This window comes from Anabrus simplex, chromosome 1 (assembly GCF_040414725.1).
Source record: "Anabrus simplex isolate iqAnaSimp1 chromosome 1, ASM4041472v1, whole genome shotgun sequence".
NCBI classification, from domain to species: domain Eukaryota; kingdom Metazoa; phylum Arthropoda; class Insecta; order Orthoptera; family Tettigoniidae; genus Anabrus; species Anabrus simplex.
In genome coordinates, this window is record NC_090265.1 from 491,460,275 (window position 1) to 491,486,250 (window position 25,976).

General features: G+C 37.3%; 1 protein-coding gene across 1 annotated transcript in view; it reads right to left on the minus strand.

The window, feature by feature from the left end:
• The window catches only part of LOC136874474 (anoctamin-5-like), a 190,700-nt gene that overhangs the window by 36,799 nt on the left and 127,925 nt on the right, over nt 1-25,976 (minus strand). Inside the window, exons 13-16 of the mRNA XM_067148135.2 lie at nt 10,737-10,901; nt 10,351-10,494; nt 8,370-8,539; nt 3,881-4,020 (exon numbers count right to left, since the gene is read on the minus strand). Of these exons, the coding sequence (XP_067004236.2) occupies nt 3,881-4,020; nt 8,370-8,539; nt 10,351-10,494; nt 10,737-10,901 (619 nt within the window). The remainder of the gene's footprint in view (nt 1-3,880; nt 4,021-8,369; nt 8,540-10,350; nt 10,495-10,736; nt 10,902-25,976) is intronic.

A 25,976-nucleotide genomic window follows, 5' to 3' on the forward strand; every position in this document is an offset into this window, starting at 1 on the left:
AGGCAGGCAGGGATTTGTACGTAGATGAAAGAAACAGAGCGAAACAAATAGTTGTTGAATCCAAAAAGAAGTCATGGGAAGATTTTGGTAATAACCTGGAAAAGCTAGGTCAAGCAGCAGGGAAACCTTTCGGGACAGTAATAAAGAATCTTAGGAAGGGAGGGAAAAAAGAAATGAACCGTGTTTTGAGTAATTCAGGTGAACTCATAATAGATCCCAGGGAATCACTGGAGAGGTGGAGGGAATATTTTGAACATCTTCTCAATGTAAAAGGAAATCATCCTGGTGGTGTTGCAAACAGCCAAGCTCATGGGGAGGAGGAAAATCAAGTTGGTGAAATTATGCTTGAGGAAGTGGAAAGGATGGTAAATAAACTCCATTGTCATAAGGCAGCAAGAATAGATGAAATTAGACCTGAAATCGTGAAGTATATATAGTGGGAAGGCAGGGATGAAATGGCTTCATAGAGTAGTAAAATTAGCATGGAGTGTTGATAAAGTACCTTCAGATTGGACAAAAGCAGTAATTGCACCTATCTATAAGCAAGGGAACAGGAAGGATTGCAACAACTATCGAGGTATCTCATTGATTAGTATACCAGGCAAAGTATATACTGGCATCTTGGAAGGGAGGGTGCGATCAGTCGTTGAGAGGAAGTTGGATGAAACCCAGTGTGGTTTCAGACCACAGAGAGGCTGTCGGGATCAGATTTTCAGTATGTGCCAGGTAATTGAAAAATGCTACGAGAGGAATAGGCAGTTGTGTTTATGTTTCGTAGATCTAGAGAAAGCGTATGACAGGGTACCGAGGGAAAATATGTTCACTATACTGGGGGACTATGGAATTAAAGGTAGATTATTAAAATCAATCAAAGACATTTATGTTGACAATTGGGCTTCAGTGAGAATTGGTGGTAGAATGAGTTCTTGGTTCAGGGTACTTACAGGGGTTAGACAAGGATGTAATCTTTCACCTTTGCTGTTCGTAGTTTACATGGATCATCTGCTGAAAGGTATAAAATGGCAGGGAGGGATTCAGTTACGTGGAAATGTAGTAAGCAGTTTGGCCTATGCTGACGACTTGGTCTTAATGGCAGACTGTGCCGAAAGCCTGCAGTCTAATATCTTGGAACTTGAAAATAGGTGCAATGAGTATGGTATGAAAATTAGCCTCTCGAAGACTAAATTGATGTCAGTAGGTAAGAAATTCAACAGAACTGAATGTCAGATTGGTGATACAAAGCTAGAACAGGTCGATAAAGTATTTAGGTTGTGTGTTCTCCCAGGATGATAATATAGTAAGTGAGATTGAATTAAGGTGTAGTAAAGCTAATGCAGTGAGCTCGCAGTTGCAATCAGCAGTATTCTGTAAAAAGGAAGTCAGCACCCAGACAAAACTATCTTTACATCGGTCTGTTTTCAGACCAACTTTGCTTTATGGGAGCAAAAGCTGGGTGGACTCAGGATATCATATTCATAAGTTAGAAGTAACAGACATGAAAGTAGCAAGAATGATTGCTGGTACAAACAGGTGGGAACAATGGCAGGAGAGTACTTGGAATGAGGAGATAAGGGCTAATTTAGGAATGAACTCGATGGATGAAGCTGTTCGCATAAACCGGCTTCGGTGGTGGGGTCATGTGAGGCGAATGGAGGAGGATAGGTAACCTAAGAGAATAATGGACTCTGCTATGGAGGGTAAGAGAAGTAGAGGGAGACCAAGATGACGATGGTTAGACTCGGTTTCTAACAATTTAAAGATAAGAGGTATAGAATTAAATGAGACCACAACACTAGTTGCAAATCGAGAATTGTGGCGATGTTTTGTAAATTCTCAGAGGCTTGCAGACTGAATGCTGAAAGGCATAACAGTCCTGTAATGTATGTATGTATATGTGTGTGTGTGTGTGTGTGTGTGTGTGTGTGTGTGTGTGTGTGTGTGTGTGTGTGTGTGTGTGTATTTCAGGAGAAAAAGTAGTGTATCAGAAATGTTAGAAAAAGTTGAGTGGGTAGCTTTAAGTAAGAGAAGGGAGAAAACTGGACCTGTAGTATTATATTGCTGGCCCCGTGGTATAGGGGAAGCGTGCCTGCCTCTTACCCGGAGGCCCCGGGTTCGATTCCCGGCCAGGACAGGGATTTTTACCTGGACCTGAGGGCTGGTTCGAGGTCCACTCAGCCTACGTGATTAGAATTGAGGAGCTATCTGACGGTGAGATAGCGGCCCCGGTCTAGAAAGCCAAGAATAACGGCCGAGAGGATTCGTCGTGCTGACCACACGACACCTCGTAATCTGCAGGCCTTCGGGCTGAGCAGCGGTCGCTTGGCAGGCCAAGGCCCTCCAAGGGCTGTAGTGCCATGGGGTTTGGTTTGGTTTGGTTTGGTAGTATTATATACAGCGTATACAGGAGAGGAAGCATGGGGGAAAATCCATGAGAGGCTTCAGTTGGAAAATAATTACATTGGCAGGGATGGCCACAAGTATAAAATTAGATGGGATTTTAGCAGAAGTGATTGGGTAAATTTTCATTCATTGGGAAGGGCATAAAGGAGCGGAACAGTTTGTCAGGGGAAATGTTTGATCCTTTTCCAAAATCTGTATAGATATTCAAGAAAAGAATTAACAGCAAAAGAGAGAGAAATGAAATGTTAGAGGGCATTCAACCTGTGCAGGTTATTGTACATAAAGAAATTTGGGAATAAATTTATTCCATCCCCTTGTCTATGGAGATCGAACAGCCGGAGTAGGGGACTGCCTATAGGGGTGAGGTACAGTTGGGACATTGAGGGCCCTTGGACTGGTACAGTAGCTGTGAAGGCCCTTCAGGAACTCTAACAAGTGGTAGCAGAAGGGGCTCAGATTAAGACACATCAGGTCATTATGCATGTTAAGTATCAAAATGGATTTTAAAAAAAAGTAATGCAAATGTAAATCTTATAGCAATTGTATAATATTATTTGAAGTGATTCTACATACTGTGTATGAGTTGATTATGTAAGTACAGACAATATTATGAGTAGAATTTTGTAATAATATAAATTTGTTAAGGATGAGCTGTGTGTTTATTAAAAAAAATATTAGTGTAAATTACAGTATATACCGGTAGTACTGTATTTTAGGCAATATTCTTCTTCTTTTTTTAAATTTGCAATTTGGTGCTTGATAATAATATATTTTTGTGTATCATTTGCCAGCAAAGTACACACCTCATTTGCAAATAAATTGATTTTGGTTTGATTTGGATAGCTTTGCTCTAGACTTGAAAGGAATGACTTTAGCAAATCAATATTGTTGATTACTGGTACTTAACTTGTGTATATAAACTAATAGAACTATGAATGTGATGTAAATGTTCATCTACTGATTACTCCCGTTTCCTGGTATGGGGTTGGGGATGAGATGGGATGAACATTTCTGGCATGTTTCATGGCCGGATGCCAACCTCAGTTGATGAGCCAATAAAGATTGAATGAGGTTGAATGAAACTGGGTAAGGAGGTGGAAAAAATTGGCTGTGCCAATGAAACGGAACTGTCTTGCATTTGCCTGGAAGTGAAAAATGGAAACCACGGACAGCTAATGGTGGTGTTCAGACCTACTCATCTCCCAAATGCAGAGCTTGGCACCATAGCCGTAGCACGTTAACACATGTGATCACTCTGCTCGGTATGAATGTAATGTAAAATGATCAGGAAAATGGAGCCCTTAGTGTAAGTAACTGTTTGTAAAAAAAATATAATGTTTTGCTAAATGAATTCTACCTTCAGACCAATTGATAGAGTTAAGAAGACACAATCATAACCCACAGACTAGATTATATAAAGCAGCACACGCCAAAGGACACATATTGTGCTCTTAAAATAAAATGAATTCTGTATTTTTACCCATTTCAAGATACTCCTCAAAAAGTGCCAAACGACCAGCATCTTCTAGGTGGTAATCTTCTTCCCAACGGGTGTACTTCCGTTCCAAGTCTTTTGTTTTGTTGCGGTGAACACGAAATCTCCACCAGTTGCGAATCTTCCTGTAATCACAGTGTTGATCATCTTTCTGTTGTACACTTGTATTACTTGCTGACTTAAATATTAGTATAAAGTAAGTCACATAACACTTTGTGTTTATTAAGTACTGACAATTGTATTAATTATCCTTATTTAATATCATTGCATTGTTCCCTCATTTAATCCATTGGTTTAAGGACATTTTTCATTTCAATTCATTCCAATGAACCAGCAGGGCCATACAGAGGATTTATGTAGCTAATTGCACCTGGGAAGCACTTACATATTATAAAGGTTAAAGAATCAGAAATTCAAAATCTAATTCTCCGAGCTTGTATTATACAAGATATTTTGGTTTCTAATGATATCATTTAATGTATGGAGAAGTTATTAGGCTGGAAAATAAAGATTCTGTAATCTCTTATTTCTTATTGAGCTAGAAGGAATTGTAGCATAATAGGCTATCAAGCCTACTGAATTGTATACACCAAACCACTCAATGACTCATCACTAGGACTGGTTGCATAAGGAATGACATCAGTCATACTGTACTTCAGTAGTTTTATTATTTAGCATATGACAAAAAATCTACATGTATACAATTGAATATATTAAAATAACAAGAAAACAATTTCATATCAGGATGTCTAGCCCTTCCATCCATCTAACACTGCTTCTGGTGCTATAAGGAAGTCAGCCCAGCTACCCGTAGCACGTAGCTTGCAGCTGCCAACGATATGAGCGATGGTTTGCTGTGGGGCACCACAGTCGCATTCTGGTGACATTATGCAGTTCCACTTGTACAGTGAGTCCCTGCATCTTCCATGGTCTGTCTGAACTCTGTTAAGAGTGACCCTCTGCATGCGCGGTAGATGGAATCCACTAATAATTTGCGCACCAGAAAACACGTTGCGAAGGGGCAAGTCTGTTGAAGTATGCACTCTTTCCAAACTTTCACAGTGTCAAAATTGTTGCAGATTGTGTCAGCGGCATCACGTAAAGGTGGATGGCGTGATTTCAATCTTCGAAGACTGAGCGCAGGGATGTCTTCTTGTACTGGTAGTTGGGGGTTTTTGCAGATTTTACGGTACTCTCTTAAGAGGGCATTCGATCTGCGCAGATCAGGTGGCATTATTCCCGTGAGCAGTGGGAGCCAATAGATTGGCGTGGATCTGATTGTGCCTGAAATAAGGCACATGCTGTTGTTCAGCTGTGTATCAACATATTGGGTATATGGGCTATTAAGCCATATAGGGGAACAACACTCTGCATTGGAATAAACCAGATCAAGGGCAGAATGTGGTAGAATGCTTGCAATAGATCCTCAAGTTGTCCTGCATAGTTTCTGAAGAATATTGTTCCGAGTTTTTCAGTTTCTTAGATAAGTTCAAAAGATGTTGCTTGAAAGATAAAGTGTGATTCAAGGTTATGCCTAGATACTTAGGAAAGCAGCTATAACGAAGAACTCGATTGCAGAAGCTTATTTTCAATTTAGTGTTAGCCAGTCAGTTATTTAAATGGAAGCATGACACTTCTGTTTTACTTGCACTAGGACTAAGTCTCCATTTCTTGAAATAGACCTCTAGTGAGGACAGGTCCCTTGTTAGGATTTCCTTAGTTTTCTTGAGATCTCAGTGTTGTGTGACTAGTGCAATATCATCGGCATAACAGAATTTCCTGCAATTTAACTCAGGAAGATCAGAGAGGTATATATTGAACAGCAGAAGGAACAGAACTAATCCTTGGGGTAAGCCATTATTGAGTTTTCTCTCTGTGCTCTTACTGTTGCCTGAACACATCTGAAATCTCCAATCACTTAGCATGTTGTTGATAACTTGAACGATGGTTCTGCAGGATATGATTTTGAGGAGCTTGTAAATCATACCTTCTCGCCAGACAGTATCAAAGGCAGTAGTGAGGTCTATAAATGCAGCAGATGTTTTAAGCTTATTTTGGAATCCTCACTCAATATGTGATGTGAGTGATAGTACTTGATCACAACAGCTGTGATTTGGTCTAAAACCTGCCTGATCTGTAGGAATGTGTGCTAAGATTGTGGGGTTAATTCTGTTAAAGATAACCTTTCAAACAGTTTGTAGCAGCAGCTGAGAAGATCTATCGGTCGATAACTTTCTGGTCTATGGGTCAGGTAGTTTATGTACTTATTTTATTAACATCATGCTTATGGAAAAAGCCTAATGGCTATATCAGTGGCTTCTGATCTACTGATAAAATTCCATTCAATGCATGTGGGATTTTCAAAATGAAAAGTCACATCCCAGTGGTTCAGAGTCCATGTAAGATATAAGCACCCTGCCTTTGTAATAGAGAAATTATGCTTACACTCCAGGGAATACTTCAGGTGGAGTTATTCTATTCTTATTGGTTTACACATCAGCTAACTGTAAGGAAGCATGATAGCTGAATGGCTATGTCAGTAATTTCTGATGAAGGCAGCCATGGTTTGAATCCCAGTCAATGTATGTAACATTAAAAAAAAAATGAAAGTTCAGAGTCTACATAAAACTGACTGTCCCCTGGCTATGATCACATCAGCATCAAAAGAACTTATCATTATACAGAGGGGTCCAGAAAAATGTAGACACTCTTTGATAGTAATTATTAATTAAACAAAATGGCATACCGTTACAATTCTTGCACTTGCACGGGGGTAAGGTTATTTTATGTGTTCAAAGTTACCCCCATTAGCAGCCAAACGATGTCAATACTGCTGAACCGCTGACTGAACTATGGTTGTCAGTGTTGCCGGTGTGATAGCTGCACAGGACGCCTTGATGGGTTCTCATAGCTCGATCAGTGTAACTGGCTTCTGTCAATAAACTTCATTTTTCAAGGTCCCCCATAGGTAGTAGTCAAGAGGGGTAAGGTCTGGAGACCATGGTAGGTACTCAACAGCTCCTCTTTGATCTATCCATTGTCCAGGTAGATTTTCATCCAAATAAATTTTGACATCTGTGGTAGTGAGGTGGAGCACCATCTTGTTTTAGGTAAAATCTTTCATTTCCAAACACCTCTTGGATGGCAAGTAAATCCAATGTTTGCAGCATATGAAGATACGCCTCACCAGTTACGGTACCTTCAAAGAAGAATGGGCCAATCAAGCAGACCACACAATAACACCGGGTAGATTAACATGTTTGTCGACGTGACATGCAGATTTTCAGGAGCCCAGTACACGTAGTTGTGGCAGTTTACAGTACCTTTCAATTTGAAATATGCCTCATCAAACCAGATAACCATCCCTGCAAACCATTCATCCTGGCGAAGCATGCCTTCAAACCACTCTCAGTACTCCATCCTTCGATCTGGGCCATCCTCGTACATGGCGTGCAGCAATCTTGGAATGTACACTTTTCACTTTGCAGCCTTCAGAATTTGTTGTATGCTTGATTGACTTATCCTGCTATCATGTGCACCCTGATTCGCAGATTTTTGAGGTGACCTAGTAAAATGTTGCAACACAGCAGTGCTGGAAGCTGGACTTGTTGATGTTTTTGGTCGGCCAGACCTGTTCTTATGCACATCCTGAACAGTCCCATCGGCTTCAAATTTATCCTGAATATGATAAATTGTTGTACATGTTGGTGGCTGAATTCTGTACACATTAGGCCATTGCTGTTATACCTCCATCATGTTTTCATACTTCCAGTACTACTTCAATATGGCCTTGAGTTGTTCAAACGACAATCTTAATTAATTCATTGCTGCACTGTCATGTGCTGGAAAACGCGCGCCAAGATTGTTGCACCATTCACGTGACCTTCATCGTCTTTTGAGAAAACAATGGACACTACCACGCAAGAATTGCAACAATATGTCATTTTGTTCCAAAGATATTAACTATCAAAGAAAAATCTACATTTTTTTGGACCCCTCTGTATTGCTACATGAAAGTTACTAGAGGAGTAGAAAGAAAAGGCTTCCACTAATTGTAATCTTAGCACTAAGTACGATAGAGTGGTTAGCTGTATGTCCAGCTACTCTTGCTGTATTGTAGGCTGAGTAAACTTCAGGGCCACGTCCCTTTCCAGAAGTGGAAGCCTCGTTTCAAAATTTCTCAACTTCCTGACAGAGAATCAAACTCACATCCTTAGCCCTAATTAGGCATCTCCAAATTTAAAATCTGCCAAGTGAAGTACTATTAAAGTATATATTTACTTCTTGGAGCAAACACCTGAGAAGAGACATTAAGTCAAATTTACATGTAGTAATATAAAGCACATAGAGAGTTACACAAAATGTGAATGTCCTACCATCTATCAGGATTAAAAACGTAACTGCCTTGGTGAAAGGCAGTTCCCTCACACTTTTAAGGAAGTTTATGTTGTTTTCTTACTAAAAATATACTTACGGGAAAAGAATCTCCAGAAAATTGTTGAAGAACTGCTTGCCCACCATGATGATAGCTAACTGAATGCACAACTCTGAGAGGCATCCAGCTGGATCACACACATCTGTTTTGATACGCAAGAATGGTGTACTCCGTGCTTCCTCATCACCAGGGTAGTTAAAGAAACGACCCTGTCAAAAATGTGTAATTTTAGTGTTTATCTTTCATAAGCAGAAAATGGCTTTCCTTTGATGGTGCATATGTATAAAGAAGATGGATATTTTTAAGTAGGATACAAATTTGATGAATATATTTCTAGTAGAAGAAACTTACATTCCCTCTAGAATTGACCAAATTAGTGGGCAATTATGGTAGGAAATTTCATTTTTATGCATATATTATGAATCATTTCAAAGGTGTATCAACTTAATTGAACTCAATCTATGCAACTCAATCTAAATATCTGTTAAAACCTTGAAACATCATACATCATGAATGTTTTATCTTTGTGATCCTTCATTATTGAACTGAACATTGCCTGGTTTGATTTTAAAATGAACTAATATCTGAAGTTTACAGTTTTTACAATTATTTAATAAAATTTGATAGACTGAAACTGGCTAAAAACCAAGTTGATTTTGTTAAGAAGATTGATCATATATCATATGACGTGATTTGGGTAGTACTTTGACAACAAAGTGTTTCATAACACCTTGTTAATTGGGTGCAGTTATTTTATGCAGTGCCAAGAAACTATGTCCACACTGCTGCAGAAGTGTTAGATAACTTCCACAGCATTACAGTTGGCATCCCTTAGGGCTTGGTTGTATCATCAGTTCGGTTCATCTTTGTAATGGACACTATTACAGTAGACCTGCATCAGCCAACAGCTAAGAAGACATCATACTAGCCACTGTAAACAAGCTTGATCTTCAACATGAAACTCGAGAATGGAATGAAGAATTGGGTTAATATAGCCAATGACTCAACAAAAAAAGAAAAAAAGAAAAAAAGAAAAAAAAAAAGTCAAATTTATGTCCGAACTGGCAAGCAATTGGACCAACCCAAGTTTATGGCAAGGATATTTTGAGTGTGATGAAATTTAAGTAATTTCAAGTATGATTGTTGACAAGGGTTACCTTAAAGAGGAAAAGGTAAAAATTAATGCAACCTGGATGTTGTGATGAATGATAACAATCATGACCTGCAATCACCAGACAAAAGATCAGCTCAAATCAAAGATCCTATTGGCCTTGGAGCACTCTATAGTACAGAATGTTTACAAAAGAGGCCAAATGTCAACTAAGCATTATGGAGACAAAGATGATCAGATAGTCAGCTAACATCACTAGGTTCTATTGTGTTTCCAGTACAGACGTAATGTATGAACATATGTTGCATTGATCCAGGAGAAAATGTGCAAAATCCAATTACAGTAGTTTGGTAGTGTTCTGTGAGTAGAAGCTAGTACCGTATAATTACAAAATTGGGCTTTGCACTGGCAGTTGTTGAAAAAACATCCAAGAGGCAAAGAAACAGCGAGGACCAAAAGGCAGCTCGGTGATATTAGGAGTGTAAATCTACAGTCCAACATGGTCCACAACTGAATCAAACTGAGACAGTTGAACTAAACAGTAGACCCCACCATAAGCACAATACTATTTAACAGTCACTATTATTAGTAATAATGTAATGAAGAATACTGGTAAGAAATACTGCATCTTGGTGAAAACTTTGCCCTTTTTTCGTATAATGGCTCTATACTCATATTTAAAACAGCCTATGAAAGTTCAACTTTTCTATTCGTAGTCAAATCCTTGTTTGATAAAGCTGATTGTGGCAACACTTCCAGGGAATATTTATATTTAAGAACCTTATGCTAAACTGTCAAATACCAAAAGACAAAAAAGGCAGATATTTAATTTTTCTATAAACTACAGTAAAAAGTTGCAAAGCTATCAAAAAAGCAAAGGTGAGTGATAAAAAAATAACATATATTTACCTTAAAAAATGCTATGTAGATAAGTGATGAATAGAAGTTCACAAATTGAAATACAAATATTTTAAACGTGTAGCTGTCTTCGTATTCTGTTTGAGTTCTTGGGTTTTCCAAATTAGTAAGTTGTAGAGCTAACCTCTTGTACAGCTGGAAGAGAGCATATTAACCTACTTTACATTTGATGGATCCCTTAATTTTAAGAGTATTCAAGCTCAAACTTGTCTATTTTGTTAATAATACTGTAGTATGAGATATTAAATTATGTCAGTATCTATGATTTAGTTCCAAATTATTAATGTGTTCATGAAGGAGACTATTCTGAGTTAACAAATTAAAAAACATAAAATAATATATGGAATACTACAGTAATCAAGTTTCTTAATACTTACATTTGTTAGAATCATAATAATGACCAAGTTAATGATGGCAGCTGTTACAGAGGTGAATATTTTGGCATTCTTGCTTAGAAACTGGTCATTGCTGCTGTAGATGACTGTTACAAGTGATATTCTGTAGATGATCGTTCCTAGCACCGCTCCCATCACAACAGCCACCTGTATTAAAAATATATAATTAATATATGTAGTCTAACAGGTAATTTTGTTATAAAACTGGGAATATGGTAAATTATTCATATAATTATAAAGTACTGTCTGTAAAAGGATGCATTGGGAATTAGAATGTTTGGCTAAAAAAACCCACAATAATCATAATCTTCTTCTTCTTCTTTTTCTACTTCTACTGCTGTCATCGTCATCCAGGGAGCTCTTGGGCTGGGCAGTGGATCATTGACTCCCATTTTGCCCTCTCCTTATTCTGTTTCCCTATGACACTTCATATACCGGTAGGCTATTTTTATGTTGGGTTCACCAAACCCAAAGGCCTTTTATACCTAACTTTCAAGTTTTAATAAAGGCGCTCCTAACCTGCAGAATGGACATTGCCTGCTGGATTTCAGAGGCATCTCCTCCACTAGGATACCAGCACCCACATAAAGGAGCTCCTCCACCATGAGCAATTGGGTCCTCTAGAGAGCAGGCTTTTTACCACCGCTCAACATTCGGCGTTGAGTTGCTGGCTCGACAGTCTACTCCATCCCATAGCTGGTAACCCTGACCAGACATGGGTTATTAGTTTTATGTCCCACTAACATTTTTTAATCATTTATGGAGATACAGAGGTGCTGGAATTTTGTCCAACAGGAGATTTTTATGTGCAAGTAAATCTACCGAGATGAGGCTGGTGCATTTCAGAACCTTCAAATACAACTAGACTGAACCAGGATCAAACCTGCCAGCTTTGGCTCAGAAGACCAGTGTTTTTACCATCTGAGTCACTCAGCTGGCAGGACAAAAGATGGTAGTGGTATTGTGTTGAGATGATTAGAGTAAGGTAAGATACCTAGGAGACTAATAGATTCTACAATAGAAGAAAAAAGAAGTAAAAGTTATCAAAGAGATGAAGATTAAATTTACTATATCCAGTATATTATTATTTGAAGGTAAGGAGTGAGGAATCAGAAGAGAGCCAAAGCTAGCTGTTCAATGAGATTAGTGGAAAATCTTATCAACTGAATGCTTGATGTAGCAACAAAGATGCACACAAAATGCTATCAATTGTGTACACTGTTTTATCTACAAGTTATTTACACATATTTTCACACACGCATTAACAAACTGCCATCTTGAAACAAAACACTACTACGAAGCAGTAGAAGTAGAAGACTGCCACAATAGCACGTCAACATACTACCAACCACAACATGAATTCACATACTCGATTAAAGAATTGCACTCACAACTCTTGTTAAACAACTCAACTTAACTCCCAAGACTGTCTCTTTTTATATGTTGCCTGACCAGGCTTCTAGAAGAATATAACACAACATGCTTTCTCGTAATTTTGAGAGTCTGCAATAGCCTATTTACAATGTAAGGAATTTTCTACACAATTCCAGTTGCACATTGCATTGTTCTGGACTTATTACAGTGTGTTGCAAAATGTTGCATTGAATTATACATCATATATACATATATATTATTAATTACATGTTCTTACATTAAATAAACTCATATTAATATACACACAACAGATGTTTCATGACATAACCTCACAAATAATACAATCATGATTAATACCAAACCAAGTTCATACATAACTATGTAAATAATAATAATAATAATAATAATAATAATAATAATAATAATAATAATAATAATAATAATAATAATAATAATAATAATAATAATAATAATATATGTAAACAACTTCATAGCCACACCTCACAAGTAATAATAATAATAATAATAATAATAATAATAATAATAATAATAATAATAATAATAATAATAATAATAATAATAATAATAATAATGCCAAGACTTTAAGAGAAATGAAACCAGAGAATAGTATAGAATGTTCAAAAGGAAACTTACAGGCTTTAAACCTCCATTGCTATGCTTTCAGTGAAAGGACGGTACGTTGGCGACCTCAAATGAAGAAAACTCTACCATCCTCACCGACTACTTTAAGAACTTACTAAATTGCGGTCAACCCAAAAATCCCATCAAGACCGAAGAACGCATACTCAGATGCACAGAATCGAGAATAACCAACAAAGACGAAATCAAGCGTCACATTGCCTGACTCAAAAACAACAAAGCGCCTGGAGAAGACTCTGTCATTGCAGAACTTTGGAAATATGCCCCTGAAGAAGCATTTGAAATCTTGCAGAAACAAATAGAATAAATTTGGAAAGAAGAAATCCTAGCTGAAGACTGGAAAATGGCATTGATCTGTCCGTTACACAAAAAAGGCAGCATAAAGAACGTCAACAACTACAGAGGAACATCCCTGCTACCGATAATGTACAAAGTTCTCTCACTTGCTATCCTGGAATGTTTAGAAGCTCAAGTCGAGCATCAAATAGGCGAATACGAAGGGGGTTTCAGGAAGGGTCATTCAACTGCTGAACAAATTCACAACCTCAAAACGATTATCAGGTATTGTAATCTCAGGTCCAAACAGTACGTGTCAGTCTTTGTGGACTTCAAGAAGACCTATGATTCAATAGACTGCGAGGTTCGGCTAAAAATCCTCAACAAATTCAGGGTTGACCTGAAACTGCTGGCATTAATTAGAGCCATCCTGACTGACACAAAATCCGAAGTAAAGTTCCTAGGATGCTTATCAGATTCCTTCGAGGTCAAAAGAGGAGTCAGGCAAGGTGATAGATTCTCTGATGCTTTCCAACTGCATGCTTGCAAAGATTATTAGGACCTGGTGAACAAAATTATTAGAAACTGATTTTAGGCCTCTGAGAATGGGAACAAAATCTAAGGGGATCATGATCGACTGTCTAGCATTTGATGATGACATTGCCATTCTGTCAAACGACGTAGAAACTGCTAGGACGCAAATCGATCTTCTAAAAGAAATCGCTGAACAAACTAGCTTGCAGATATCTTGAAAAAAACAAAGTAATGACTAACATCAAAGATGCCCCAGCAAAACTCCAGATAAAATGTGGGAAGGTCAACTGACTAGAAAAATTTATTTAGGTGAGATCATAATGAAAAATGGACTGGACAAAGAAGCACTTAAGGAACGAGTACACAAACTTGAAATAGCCTGTCGAACATCGCGCTCAATCTACAACAAAAAAACCCAAAATACTAAAGTACATCATTATGAAACTGTTCTGAAGCCAGTAGTTATGTATGCCACTGAAACCCTATCCTTAAATGCTAATAAAGGACTCCTCAAAGAACTGGAGAAAAAAGAGCATAAAATCATCAGAAGTATCATGGGATCCTATTATAAGAATGAAACCCATTATAAAAAGTTCAACAAAAGAAATGTACAGTAAAATAGAGAAAATTACAGAAACAATCCATAAGAGATGGGCACGATGTTACGGTCATCTGAAACGAATGGATGGAAACAGGCTGACTAAACAGATATTTCACTTTTTTGACTCCAAACCCAAAATCACAATGCCATAGATTATGTACACCAAGGAAGACCTCCAAATGCTGCATATAAAACCTGAAGATGCCTTCAATAGAGATCTCTTCCGCAAAAAGATACTGACGAATGGGATAAACCGAGACAAGCAACCAAAAAGAAGACATGGTACCACCTGGACAGAGGAACACAAGCTGGCCCACTCACAGAGAATGAGGAAATTTTGGGCTCAAAAGAAAGTGAAACAAACTGCTAAATGTAACAAGACTTAACATTGTCCTAGATGGCCCCAACAAATAATATATTGCGACAGTTTCATTATGTCTGATGGAGTGCTTTGGACAGACAGAGTGTTATATCTTCATGTTAGATGGCTTTGCACATAGGTCACCCTCGTGTGGCGAGTCGTCATTTTTGTTTTTATTTTCTTCCTGGTTATCTGATCTCTGCCGCAAGATTATAGGCCTGTGCCGACGGCAACAAGGAAAAGAGATGATTGCGATCAAAGTTACGAAAGGGTTGAAAGCCATATGCTAACACCGCCTATGTCAAGTTCAGCAGGCAAGTTGTGTGATAAACAAATATTACACTCAGGAGGCAAGAAGAAGTTCATTCTACTAGTGATAAAATATATTGCATTCCTGTCACCGTCAATGCTTGTATTACAAAGGCACTCATTAAGTGAGTGAATTTTATATAATACTAGCAAAACCCGACAGACGTTGTCCTGCCTGTGTACATTTATTTACCTCAGCATATATAACGACCCCGAAAACTATGGATTCTACATTAATATTTCACCCCCCTTTCAACTCCACCCCTAGGGGTGCTATTCAGGATGAACTTGACTTAAACAGCATTTTGAGTGTCATAGTTCATCTCAGTGATCCCGAAAACTATGGATACGACACTAATATCGGTCGTTTTTGATTACTTTTACATTTCATCCTCTCCCCTTGGGCTGGGAGGGGTGTCCTGCCCTCACACTATTTAATAAAAGCAGAAATAAGTTTTAAGGAACACATCATAATCTTCAGATACTGTTGGGTAGGCAACCCGCTGATTACACTTGTCTTGCGGTTTGCTTATCTTCCCCTATTTTATTTTTCACCCCTTAGTGCCGAACTACCAATCAGATTTTGTTCAAACCGCTTCATAATCCCTCTCAGATGTAATAAGAACAAACTGTGAAAATTTCAGCGAAATCGGTCCAGTAGTTTTTGAGTCTATTAGCTTCAAACATACCAATATCCAATTTCATATATATAGATTAAATTGGGACATGAACTCTATTATTACTTCTGGTATGTGTGTATGGTGCGCGCTGTGGTTGGACAAGGTCGCTCACCTGTAAGCTGTGACTCATTCACTTGCTTGATGGGTCAATCTTCCAGCCGACCTCAGAACGCAATGTCCTACTTTCGAGTAACATCACGTGTATTGTGACTTGTCATACTGTCATTCTCAGATTCATGCTTAGCATTGAGCTAACAGACATCAATGTTATCGAGGCTGCTAAAGCACGTATTCCCCTGTGATATTGAAGAGGATGCACTACTTGACAACTTTACTAATATTTTTGTACAAGTTTCAGCTATGAAATCAAAAGGACTTTACCCACCGATTCGACATGAAGACATTACCCATTGCCGAGTGTGACTTCAACTTCGTCATGAGAGTTTAAACCCTGCGACCGCTGCTAACCACGTCAAGATAAGAGGATACCTTCCAGGATCACAGCATTAGGGGCGATCAGTCATCGTTCAAAATGAAGGAGTCAAAAAAACTAAGTCAACACAAATCTTATAGTAATTATCTATTCAGTAGTTGGTTAGTTGATTTCTTTGTAGTTGTTGGATGGTCTTGTAAGTTAGTGTAACGTTGTAGTTCTCACATTCTCATGTGTAGTAGTTTTAGTATACAGTCTTCATGTATTTCTACTTGGAACAGGCAATTTTAGATGATTTGTTTTGGCTGGTATAATTCATATGTCATGATAATGGTGATTATCCATGAATATTTCCATAACATTTTCTCAATTATTCCTGTATGGTGTATAATTAACCAAAATTTTGGTGATTTTCAATTTATCAGCTTGTGGTAAAATGTATTTGTATCTTCACAAGATCATAACTTTTTTTCTTTCTCATTTCCGAAGTCATCATATTAAACAAATTTTCGATTCTAGATTATATGCATTCTGAATATTATGCACGAGGCATTATGAAATCACGAGATTCGAGTGATAGAATTGATTCCACTCTTTTGAATCAAACCTTATGTCTATTGGAGTTCAATATTGGGAGAAACTCTTAAATTTTGACAGTGACACTGGGGATAGGCTGGATCTTCAAAATGTTAGACGTAGTGTCAGAGGATTATGTATGCAAAGGATATTTTACGTGACAATATATATGAGATTTGTGACATCCTGGGTGGATCACAAATGTGTTCAAATGTTTAAATGGGCCTGATATTGAAGAGATCATGATTGGTATATTATTAGTGTAGTGTCTTCGAGATATAAATATGTCACACTTTATGATTGGTGAAGTATTCGATATGAGATTTATGTTTTAATAAGTAGGAGATTGCTGCATACACAGAATGGATGATTGTGGAGAAGATTAGAGATCCTCATATTATATTAAATATTCTTAAACTACGTGTAACTGAATTTGATCATATATTCGATTCTTTCGTGTCCCGTACCTTTTATTTTGAGAGTTCTCCGAACCTGTCGTCACTTCATTATTTCTTCATGATAAATTTGGAATGTTCTTCAAGATTGTTCTCCAACTTTCAATGACTTTCTTGTTGGAAGAACACATTAGAATAGGCTGACGTTCTTTCTTAGATCTGCTGATGGGGAATGGTGTTGGATTTGTATGCCATTTCATTGTGTTATTTTTGAAATAGTCGATGTCGTTTTTACATTTCAGTGCTTCAGGTTATTCACTGTTGTGTTGTGAGAGCTGAGATTTTTCTCCAAGTTATGATGGACCATTTAAATTGATATTTCACAACTTAAGTTTTTAAAATTTAATTACTTCACTTTCAATAAGAAAATAAATATATATATATAGACAGGAAGGCCTCCCTATGGGTGCTCCCGCTTCGGGCATTTTAGCCAATATTTATCTTGATTACCTCGAATATACCAAGATAATAGGACAAATAGAAGGTCTCAATTTATGGATATGCTTTGTAGACTACACTTTTGTAGTAATAGACCGAAGAGTGAACAACAGTGACGATATCCTCAATAAATTAAATACACTGGATTCTAGAATATTTACAGTAGAAAAAGAAAAAGAAGGTTCCATAAATTTTTTAGATATAAATATAACACGGAAAAAGGAAGAGTTTGTCTTCAAGATACACAGGAAACCCACTTTTACTCCCATTACAATAAAGAACTACTCATTGCATCCGGAATCACAAAAAAGGTCAGCTTACTACAGTTACATATATAGAGCATTTAATATACCCCTTACACACACGTAACGAGAAAAAGAACGGCTCTTTATTCGCAAACAAGCCCAATACAACGGATTTGAACTAAAAATGGTAAACAAAATAATTGGAAAATTCAAACAGAAGTTACAAACTAATCTAACACCCGAAAAAAAAAAAAAAAAAAAAAGAACAATATGCCAAGTTCACGTTCAATAACCGCAACTTATATACAGTAACGAATTTGTTTAGAAAATATAACTATAAGATCACGTATTCAACCAGCAATAATACAAAGCAAAAATTCTTTAATTACAATAGTGTCAATTCCCTAGGAAAAAACAAACATTTAGAATCAGGAGTTTACAAATTGAAGTGTCATCAATGTGAAAAAACTTATGTCGGGCAAACAGGGTGCAGTTTTACTGTAAGATACCTAGAGCATGTCAATGCTGAAAGACATAAAACAATTTCCGCGATGGGCCAACACATGAGTTCAACCGAACATCAGTTCACAACTATAGAGCAGGATTTAACTATATTATGAAAAATAAACAAAGGAGGTCTTCTAATTACATTAGAAAATTTATATATTGATTTAGAACAAAAATGTAATCAGGACAATAATCTGAATGATACAATTGACAATAGAAACTCTATATTCGAAGGGATATTATCAAGTCTTGAAACTTTAGGCAAAAGAAAGAACACAGACCATAAAATGATAAATAAGAACGAGCCTCCGCCATTTTGTACATCCACTCTCCCCACCCCTTCTAAAGCCGAAGCCGTGACAGTAAGCGACACACCTCCTCCCCTCTCCACAGCCTTGCCTCCCCGAAAGGAGGAGCAAACAGCAGAACACACACACCATTATTATACTAGACGTAAAGCAGCTTCAAACGTTCCCCCTCCAGGGTCACGGTAGAATTGGAGTCTAACAACATTAAGGTATGGAACCATTTTATACATTAAGTTATTATGTCAAGACACATGCTTTCATTACAAAGAAAACAAATTCCTCATTTCATTACAGAAATTAAGACGAAGCTCCCTTCTCAAAAAGTGACCGGCAATCAGCTTCAAAGTTCCGCATTAGATTCAATTTACGGCACATTAAGCAAGCTCAAAATAAATAACAGCCTACCTGGAAGGAGTGAATGAAATTAGCATTCAGCAGTAATAAGAACAGTGTCAAGAAGCCATTCATTTTTCAAAAAAACCTTTTAACTGGGAGACTAGTGTAACAGAGTTGAAATTTTTAACAGCTATTCTAATGAATAGATATAGTTTTTAAGTAGGCTAACTATGTATTCATCCTGTCTCATTTCATCAACCCATTAACCCTCACATTGTTTTAACATCATTTTAATTTAATTTTATGTTCAAATTAGTCTTTAAGAGGAAAAATGTACCTGAAAATAATGTATTCAGAAACTTAGCGATTCACCTAAGCTTAACAACAGCTGAAGATGTTACAATTTATTAAAATTCATATCCACCTTATTCAATACCAAAAATGTTGTTAAGATGAAATTACAACATGTATATTTATTTTATCAGGACTAGTTTCGACACTTTATATTGTGTCATCATCAGCTGATATACACTGGAAACATTGGCAAACATATATAAGTTTATCTACGTCACACACATTATAAAAACTATAAAAACCATATTATAATTATACTATTTCTGAGTCCATATTGTCCAGACTTGTAATTATTAAACTTTGGATTGCTAAAATCTGATGCAATTTGGTTTAAATAATCATTAAAATTAAACAAAACTAATAATAAAATCACAATCTTAATCTTGGTTCAATACGGATGAATAATGAAATTTATATACTTAGCTGAAGATGTTCTCAAGTGAGAATGAAACATGTACTGTTTATAATTAATAATTTGCTAAAAAGCAAATAAAAAGTATCAAAAAGGTGGAAGATTTTCAATTATTGTAACTCTTTGTAAGTGGTATGTTCCGAGCTGTCAGCGGAGAGATGGCGTGGAAAGACATTAGTAGGCGAATAAGTTTGAGAGGTGTCTTTAAAAGTAGAAAAGATCACAATATGTTTACACTTTACAGTTACTACACAGCATATAGAAGGCAAAATGTGCACTTTCCATTAGTTGCCATGGACTGCTGCACAGATGGCAATGGTAACACTACCACTGCATCATGCAGTAAACAGTGGCATTTACAATAGTACCATTACTTCTATCTATGTAATCAACTGATATATGCAACTCATGTTTAAAGATGATTTCAGTAGCTGGGCACTTTGGAGTATTTTCTAGACAATTTAGCTGCCTTGGAAGTAGCCGGCTCCCTAATATTCAGAAATTTCTAAAGTATTTTTAAGGTAACTCTCAAGCTCTCCAGCATTCTTTGCAAAACGTACGTATTTTGAGTATCTCTGAGCATATTCTGCCACTTCACCAAAGTGTCATGTGCCTGTGATCCTTTGTATAGTGTTTGACTATGGATAGATGAATTTAATGCATCAATCACGCAATTTAAATCACTGTCTTCTAAATGCTCTGAATTAATACCCTGATAAAATTCTATACTATTAGTGACAGATCTACTGATTAGTTGAAATGCCAGCCTTACATTCATTCATTAAAACGAATTAGGATCCAAATGGGCAGAGGGGAGTTTATAGCAAACTTTCAATCCGGAAAAATTCTGGAGATGTATTACATTCATAAATTTTCCTGTGAAATGGATAATCAACAATATCACCATTGTATTTAAACTGTACTTTGTCATAAAAATGATTTCTTATACACTTAAATATATGTGGTGCATTTGAAAATGCCCACAGTTTTCTGCTAGAGTCAGCTGGATTGGAAATTGAACACTTTAGATTCTTTATGTTGCTGAAAATCCTAAGCATTTCCAGAACTTTTTATTCGACTGGCTACCATCTGACCTGAAACCAATGATTCTTACACCCACTCGCTCTAATTGTATGATGACCTGAATGAGAACTTTTGCAGTTACTGTATATCACAAGGGGTGGAGTTCTGGCTAGCATATATTGCTATAGGTTGGATCCAGTTGTACAGGAAGGGAAAGGGAAAACTAGAGCATGATTTTCCAACTGATCCTTGCTTTCCTCTGAAGTAAATGTTCCTAAATCAACAAAACTATTTACTTGTAACAAGTCCGAGTTAAAGCAAATTCCTTCTCTGAGATTTACCTCATCAAATATCAGCATCCCTAGGTGTTCATGCACTTCTTCCCACTAAAAAACTGAGCTATGGCAGCAGTAACATGATCATTTATGCCATACGAACACTTAAAACCCTTCACCAATTTTCTCAAATGACCTTCAGATGCCAAAGGCAGCAAGTCATGATTTAAGCAGTGCTGATAACCCTTCTTCTTATGACGCCGTCTCCCTCTGAAGGTTGGCGATTCAATTGATTATGATTACCCTTGGGAGATATTATTTTTGAAAGAAGAGAATCTAAGAGAAATTCCTCACTATATTTCATTCCTTTCTTATTTTGCACTTGACATTTCTTCAACATATTGAGTATAATTTTCTGCTCTTTGTTAAGAGATGTGAATTGTTTTGATTGTGAAGCTGCTCTTTGAGTTTATATCTAAAATGGTTTTTTAAGCAAATGTAGTTTAGCTTTAATAAAATTTAGTTTATTCTGAGTTCTAACGAAATTACATTTATGATCCTCCAATCTCCTCTTCAAGAAGAGGACTATCTTCAAGGGCTAAGCATATGGGCTGATTACTGACATTTATGTTCTGATTAGGGCTTTTAATAGTGACATCTGTTCGTGTAGATAGTCTCTTCACAGGAGAGTTACATTTCTTAACTGTCTTAAAGTGATATTTGGGCAGGAAATATATGGGAGAATGCTTGTGGTTTTAATTTCCACCACTGTCTTGGTATCTCTAGTCTTTCACCATTCACAGCAAATGAGTCTACTTTTATTAGGAAGTTATCGCAAAAATGAACATCACAGACTGAATAGTTAGGAGTCAGTTTTCTATCTTTTCCTTGGACAGCCTTCTCCCATTTCAGGAAAATACTACTCCCCTTAGGGGGTCTAAAGAAATGCCTACCTGAAGACGATCGGTCATATCCAGATCTACAGCCGGGTACGAAACACGTGGGCATGGTGCATCAATACTTCCCGCACTGAAACATGCTGTCTTCAAGCACAACAGTGATGTAAAATACTGTTTATACATAACACAACTTGCACTATTCACTAATACGAACTGCCTGAACCTCTTAACAGTGATAATGGAGAGCAATATAAATTCCAATAACTTGACACAAATGTCTTATCTGCTGCCGGCAAACAGCGATTGTGCTGTCGCTGATGGAAGGACCACCACTCTCTTCAATCCACTTATGGGTGAAAGGAGAACAGTGCAGACTTTTCCTTCTATACGCTATAGTTACTGTCAACTTTTTTACATTTTTTTTTTTAGGAGTTATCATTTTAAACATAGAAAATTAAAGTAAATCTTTGAATATTAAGGAATGCCCAAACACATTTAAAGAATTCTCCCCTCTTCGCTCTACTTACATAACAACTGGTCAATACTTACTCTTTAAATTAGTGCTTAACAGCCTTTAGAGCAGGGCCTCTCAAACGCCCAAAATCTCACGCGTGCAGAGCGAGGCGCAAGAGCTCCATGCACTGTGCATCGCTGCCGCTCGGCATGACTCGGATCAACGCTTCGTCTCTGGGCTACTCGGCTAAGCTCGGCTCTACTCGGCCATACTCGGCTCAACTCAGCCCGGATTTGGAGCACTACGGCGCAAGTGGGGCAGAGGGAGACAGGCAGAGCGAGCGAGACAGGCGTGAGGAAAGAGAGAGTAAGCGCTATTGCTCCAAATTGACGAGTGGGGGTCTGCACTCTGGTCAACCAAGCCAAGTCGTCTTTTGCACCGTGCACAGTGCATGCACCACGCGCATGCACCCTGAGAGGCCCTGCTTTAGAGTATGGTTTATCATAGAAATAACATCTGATAGATACTCTCCATTTCAATTCCATTCTTTATTTGACCCAAAATCATTAACTCAATAATACATAAAATACATTATAACATGAAGAAAGTTAATAACCTTCTCCCCCCCCCCCCTATCAAGTACATGAAGGAAGGTTCCACAACACTCACATCGCTCCACCCCTACTTCCCCATCCCCTCTCCATAGTAGTACAGTAAGCTAGATTATAACATGGAGAAGGAAATGACTTGCTCTCCCCTATCCAATAGGAAGGATCCACAACGTTCCACTCGCTCCTCCCCTGCTTCCCCTCCCCTCTCCGTGGAACAACATGCTTTGCCCAAAACCTTCCACTAGCCTCTCCTTGACCGCAGGCTTGAAATAGTGTTTGGAGACAATGGACTAAGCTTCAGCAATTCAGATAAGTACAGAATTTTTTTCATTATGTTAATACGCTGATTGTTGAGTAGGCCTACTTATAAAATCATCATTATTTGTTAATACTTGTTCATATTATCACCTAACTCTCTACCACTGGGAAGTTTTCACAACGTAAACAATACTGTACATATATAGGTCTACACATGATTTAAGTGATTTGATAGAATCTGAGGAGGTTCTTGTAGAACAAAACATGTCATTCTTTGTATAATAGTGTGTATTTTTTACAGGTATGTTTATAGTGTTAAATTTATATTGAAATTTTGTGTGTTTGACAGACTGGAAAGTTTTTATGTCCCATTTGGATTATCATGCATCGTCCATACATGTTTTACACACTTTCTTTGTACACTTCAAATAAACCGGCTTTTTGCAAAATTGACAGAGGTGCATTGTTTTTCTCTTCTTCCGTGGGTCACAAATGTAGCATGTTTTACATTTTTAAAGCTTTTTCTCTTTATGCATAATGAGATTGTCACGAATTCCTAGAATTCTTCTTATGCATCCTTGGACACCTCAGATAACATAGGGATTTTTCACCCTGCATTGCATATTTTCTTCCACAAGCTATACTGCCAAGGTCTTCATAAAATCAAATCAATTACAGGATTGTCTTTATAGGAGCTGAATAAAATGAAGGCATTTACAAAATTTATGTCCAGAATTTGAAAGAAAATTGCCATTGACCACCTTCTAGTTCTGTGACTTTTTGTGTATGTAGCACATTTCTCATCAAACGAGTCTACTCCCTGCTTCATACCGTTATAGAACAAAATCACCGATGGTTTGTCTGTTTCATCACAAACAGACTTATCATGGCGCATTGATGAAATCAGTATTATGGCCTTGCCTATTTTTTTTTTGGAACAAGGGGCCAATGACCTTCGATGTTAAGCCCCTTTGAACAACAAGCATCATCATCATCATCATCATCATCATCATCATAATCATCATCATCATCATCATCATCATCATCATCATCATTTTTGGAACGTAGGACACCATTGTCGTGTCTTTCATGAAACTAAAATGCCAGGTACCTTCTTTTTGCAATCTATTGGGCAGGAACTCATTACGTAGCATATTTTATGCTTATTTTCCTTCAAGGTCCCTACATATGTTAGCCTTTTGTCCTTCAGTGCCATCATCAATTCAATTGAATGGAACCAATTATCAGCTGTGACGTTCCTATTTCTTTCTCGTATAGGAGAAGAAATGTAATTAATCTCATAATAGAACCGTATTGAGGTAATATATTAAAATTTAAGCCATTCTTTAAGACACCTCATGATTATTTTATAATTCAATGAGTGTATTATATTGTATTGAGTAGGTGGTTGTTAATAAAAGAATTTTATAATTTTAATATAGGAGAAGAAAGGCGCAGCTCTGCATGAGCCAGCTTTGCTAGCTTATTTTCTTCGATAGAGGGTGTAGTTCCATCCAAATCTTTCCCAAAATATATGTACCCATTGAGAAAGTAGTTACTGCGAGCATCGGTAAGACATATAATTTTCAGCCCTTACTTATTTGGCTTATTAGGCACGTAAAACCTTGAACCTGCAGCAGCCACGAAAAGCCACAAGCACCTCATCTATATAATCACCAGTCCCAATGGTGTACATTCTGACATTTCTGAACAAATTGATAAAACACCTGTGAAATGGGAGCAGTGGGATCTATTTCCTTTCACACTAGCGTAGATAAGACAAGAGTATGGTAAATCTGTTACAATTCATAACAGATCAAAATATGTCACATCCTGTACCATCAGTAGCAAATAGAGATTGGATATCCTTGTAGTTAGATTTTAATATGGCTTAATATAGTAGCAGACCAATTATTTCAATGAAATCAACATTGGCCATATCATTAGACATTTGGTTTTCTCTCCATCCAGATTTTCACATTTGTCCATGTAACAATGTCAAATTCCACACTTTGCAAGGATCTTCTTTAGTTGCTGTTTGAGTGGGAGGGCGTAACCCAGGGAGATATACAACAATATGGTGTTGTCTTGTTCTGGAAAGACTTGTGAAAGTTTCTGTGGACAACTTATAGTTGTTCTTCACATAGTTGTTCATGGGTTCACAGCTAGGATACAAATCTTCCTCATGTTTGTCAGCTGATAATTCCAACCAGATGTATGATAACTCTCAAAGATATAATCTTGTCCATCTCCAGAGTCAACTTCACTATCTTCATCTTCAATCCACTCAAGCACTGTGTCATCAAAGTTTTCATCAATAACACTGATCTTTTGTGAAGGATCCTGTCTGGCATCCATTGTGAGAACGGACGAAAACAATCCCGTTAACACAGACGTGAGGTCTACGTGACTGCTAGCGATCTACTATGCCTATCTCCAGTACTGCATGAAATAACTGAGTGCCACTAATTCTACTGTGTAAAGTAGTATGCATTCACATTCATGAAGTGGCGGGAACTGGTTGAAAATCCTCATTTGAAATATTAGCGTGATTGGAGAGACCGCACGTTTGAGTGTAACAAAACACAAAACCCCTGGCCAAACTTTCAGAAATGAAATCCTTATATAGAAAGATGGAAATAATGTTACAAACATATGGGTCCGGAAATGCATAATGTTGAGTTGTCTATTTCTATTACATGTATAGCACTTCAACAATTCTTCATTGCTGGAATTCAATCCGAGACATTTCTTATATTTGTTACACATGTAATCACATTGTGGATAAATTGATGTTAGCCTAAATATGCCCTTAACACCCAAAAAATATTTGCTACAGACCC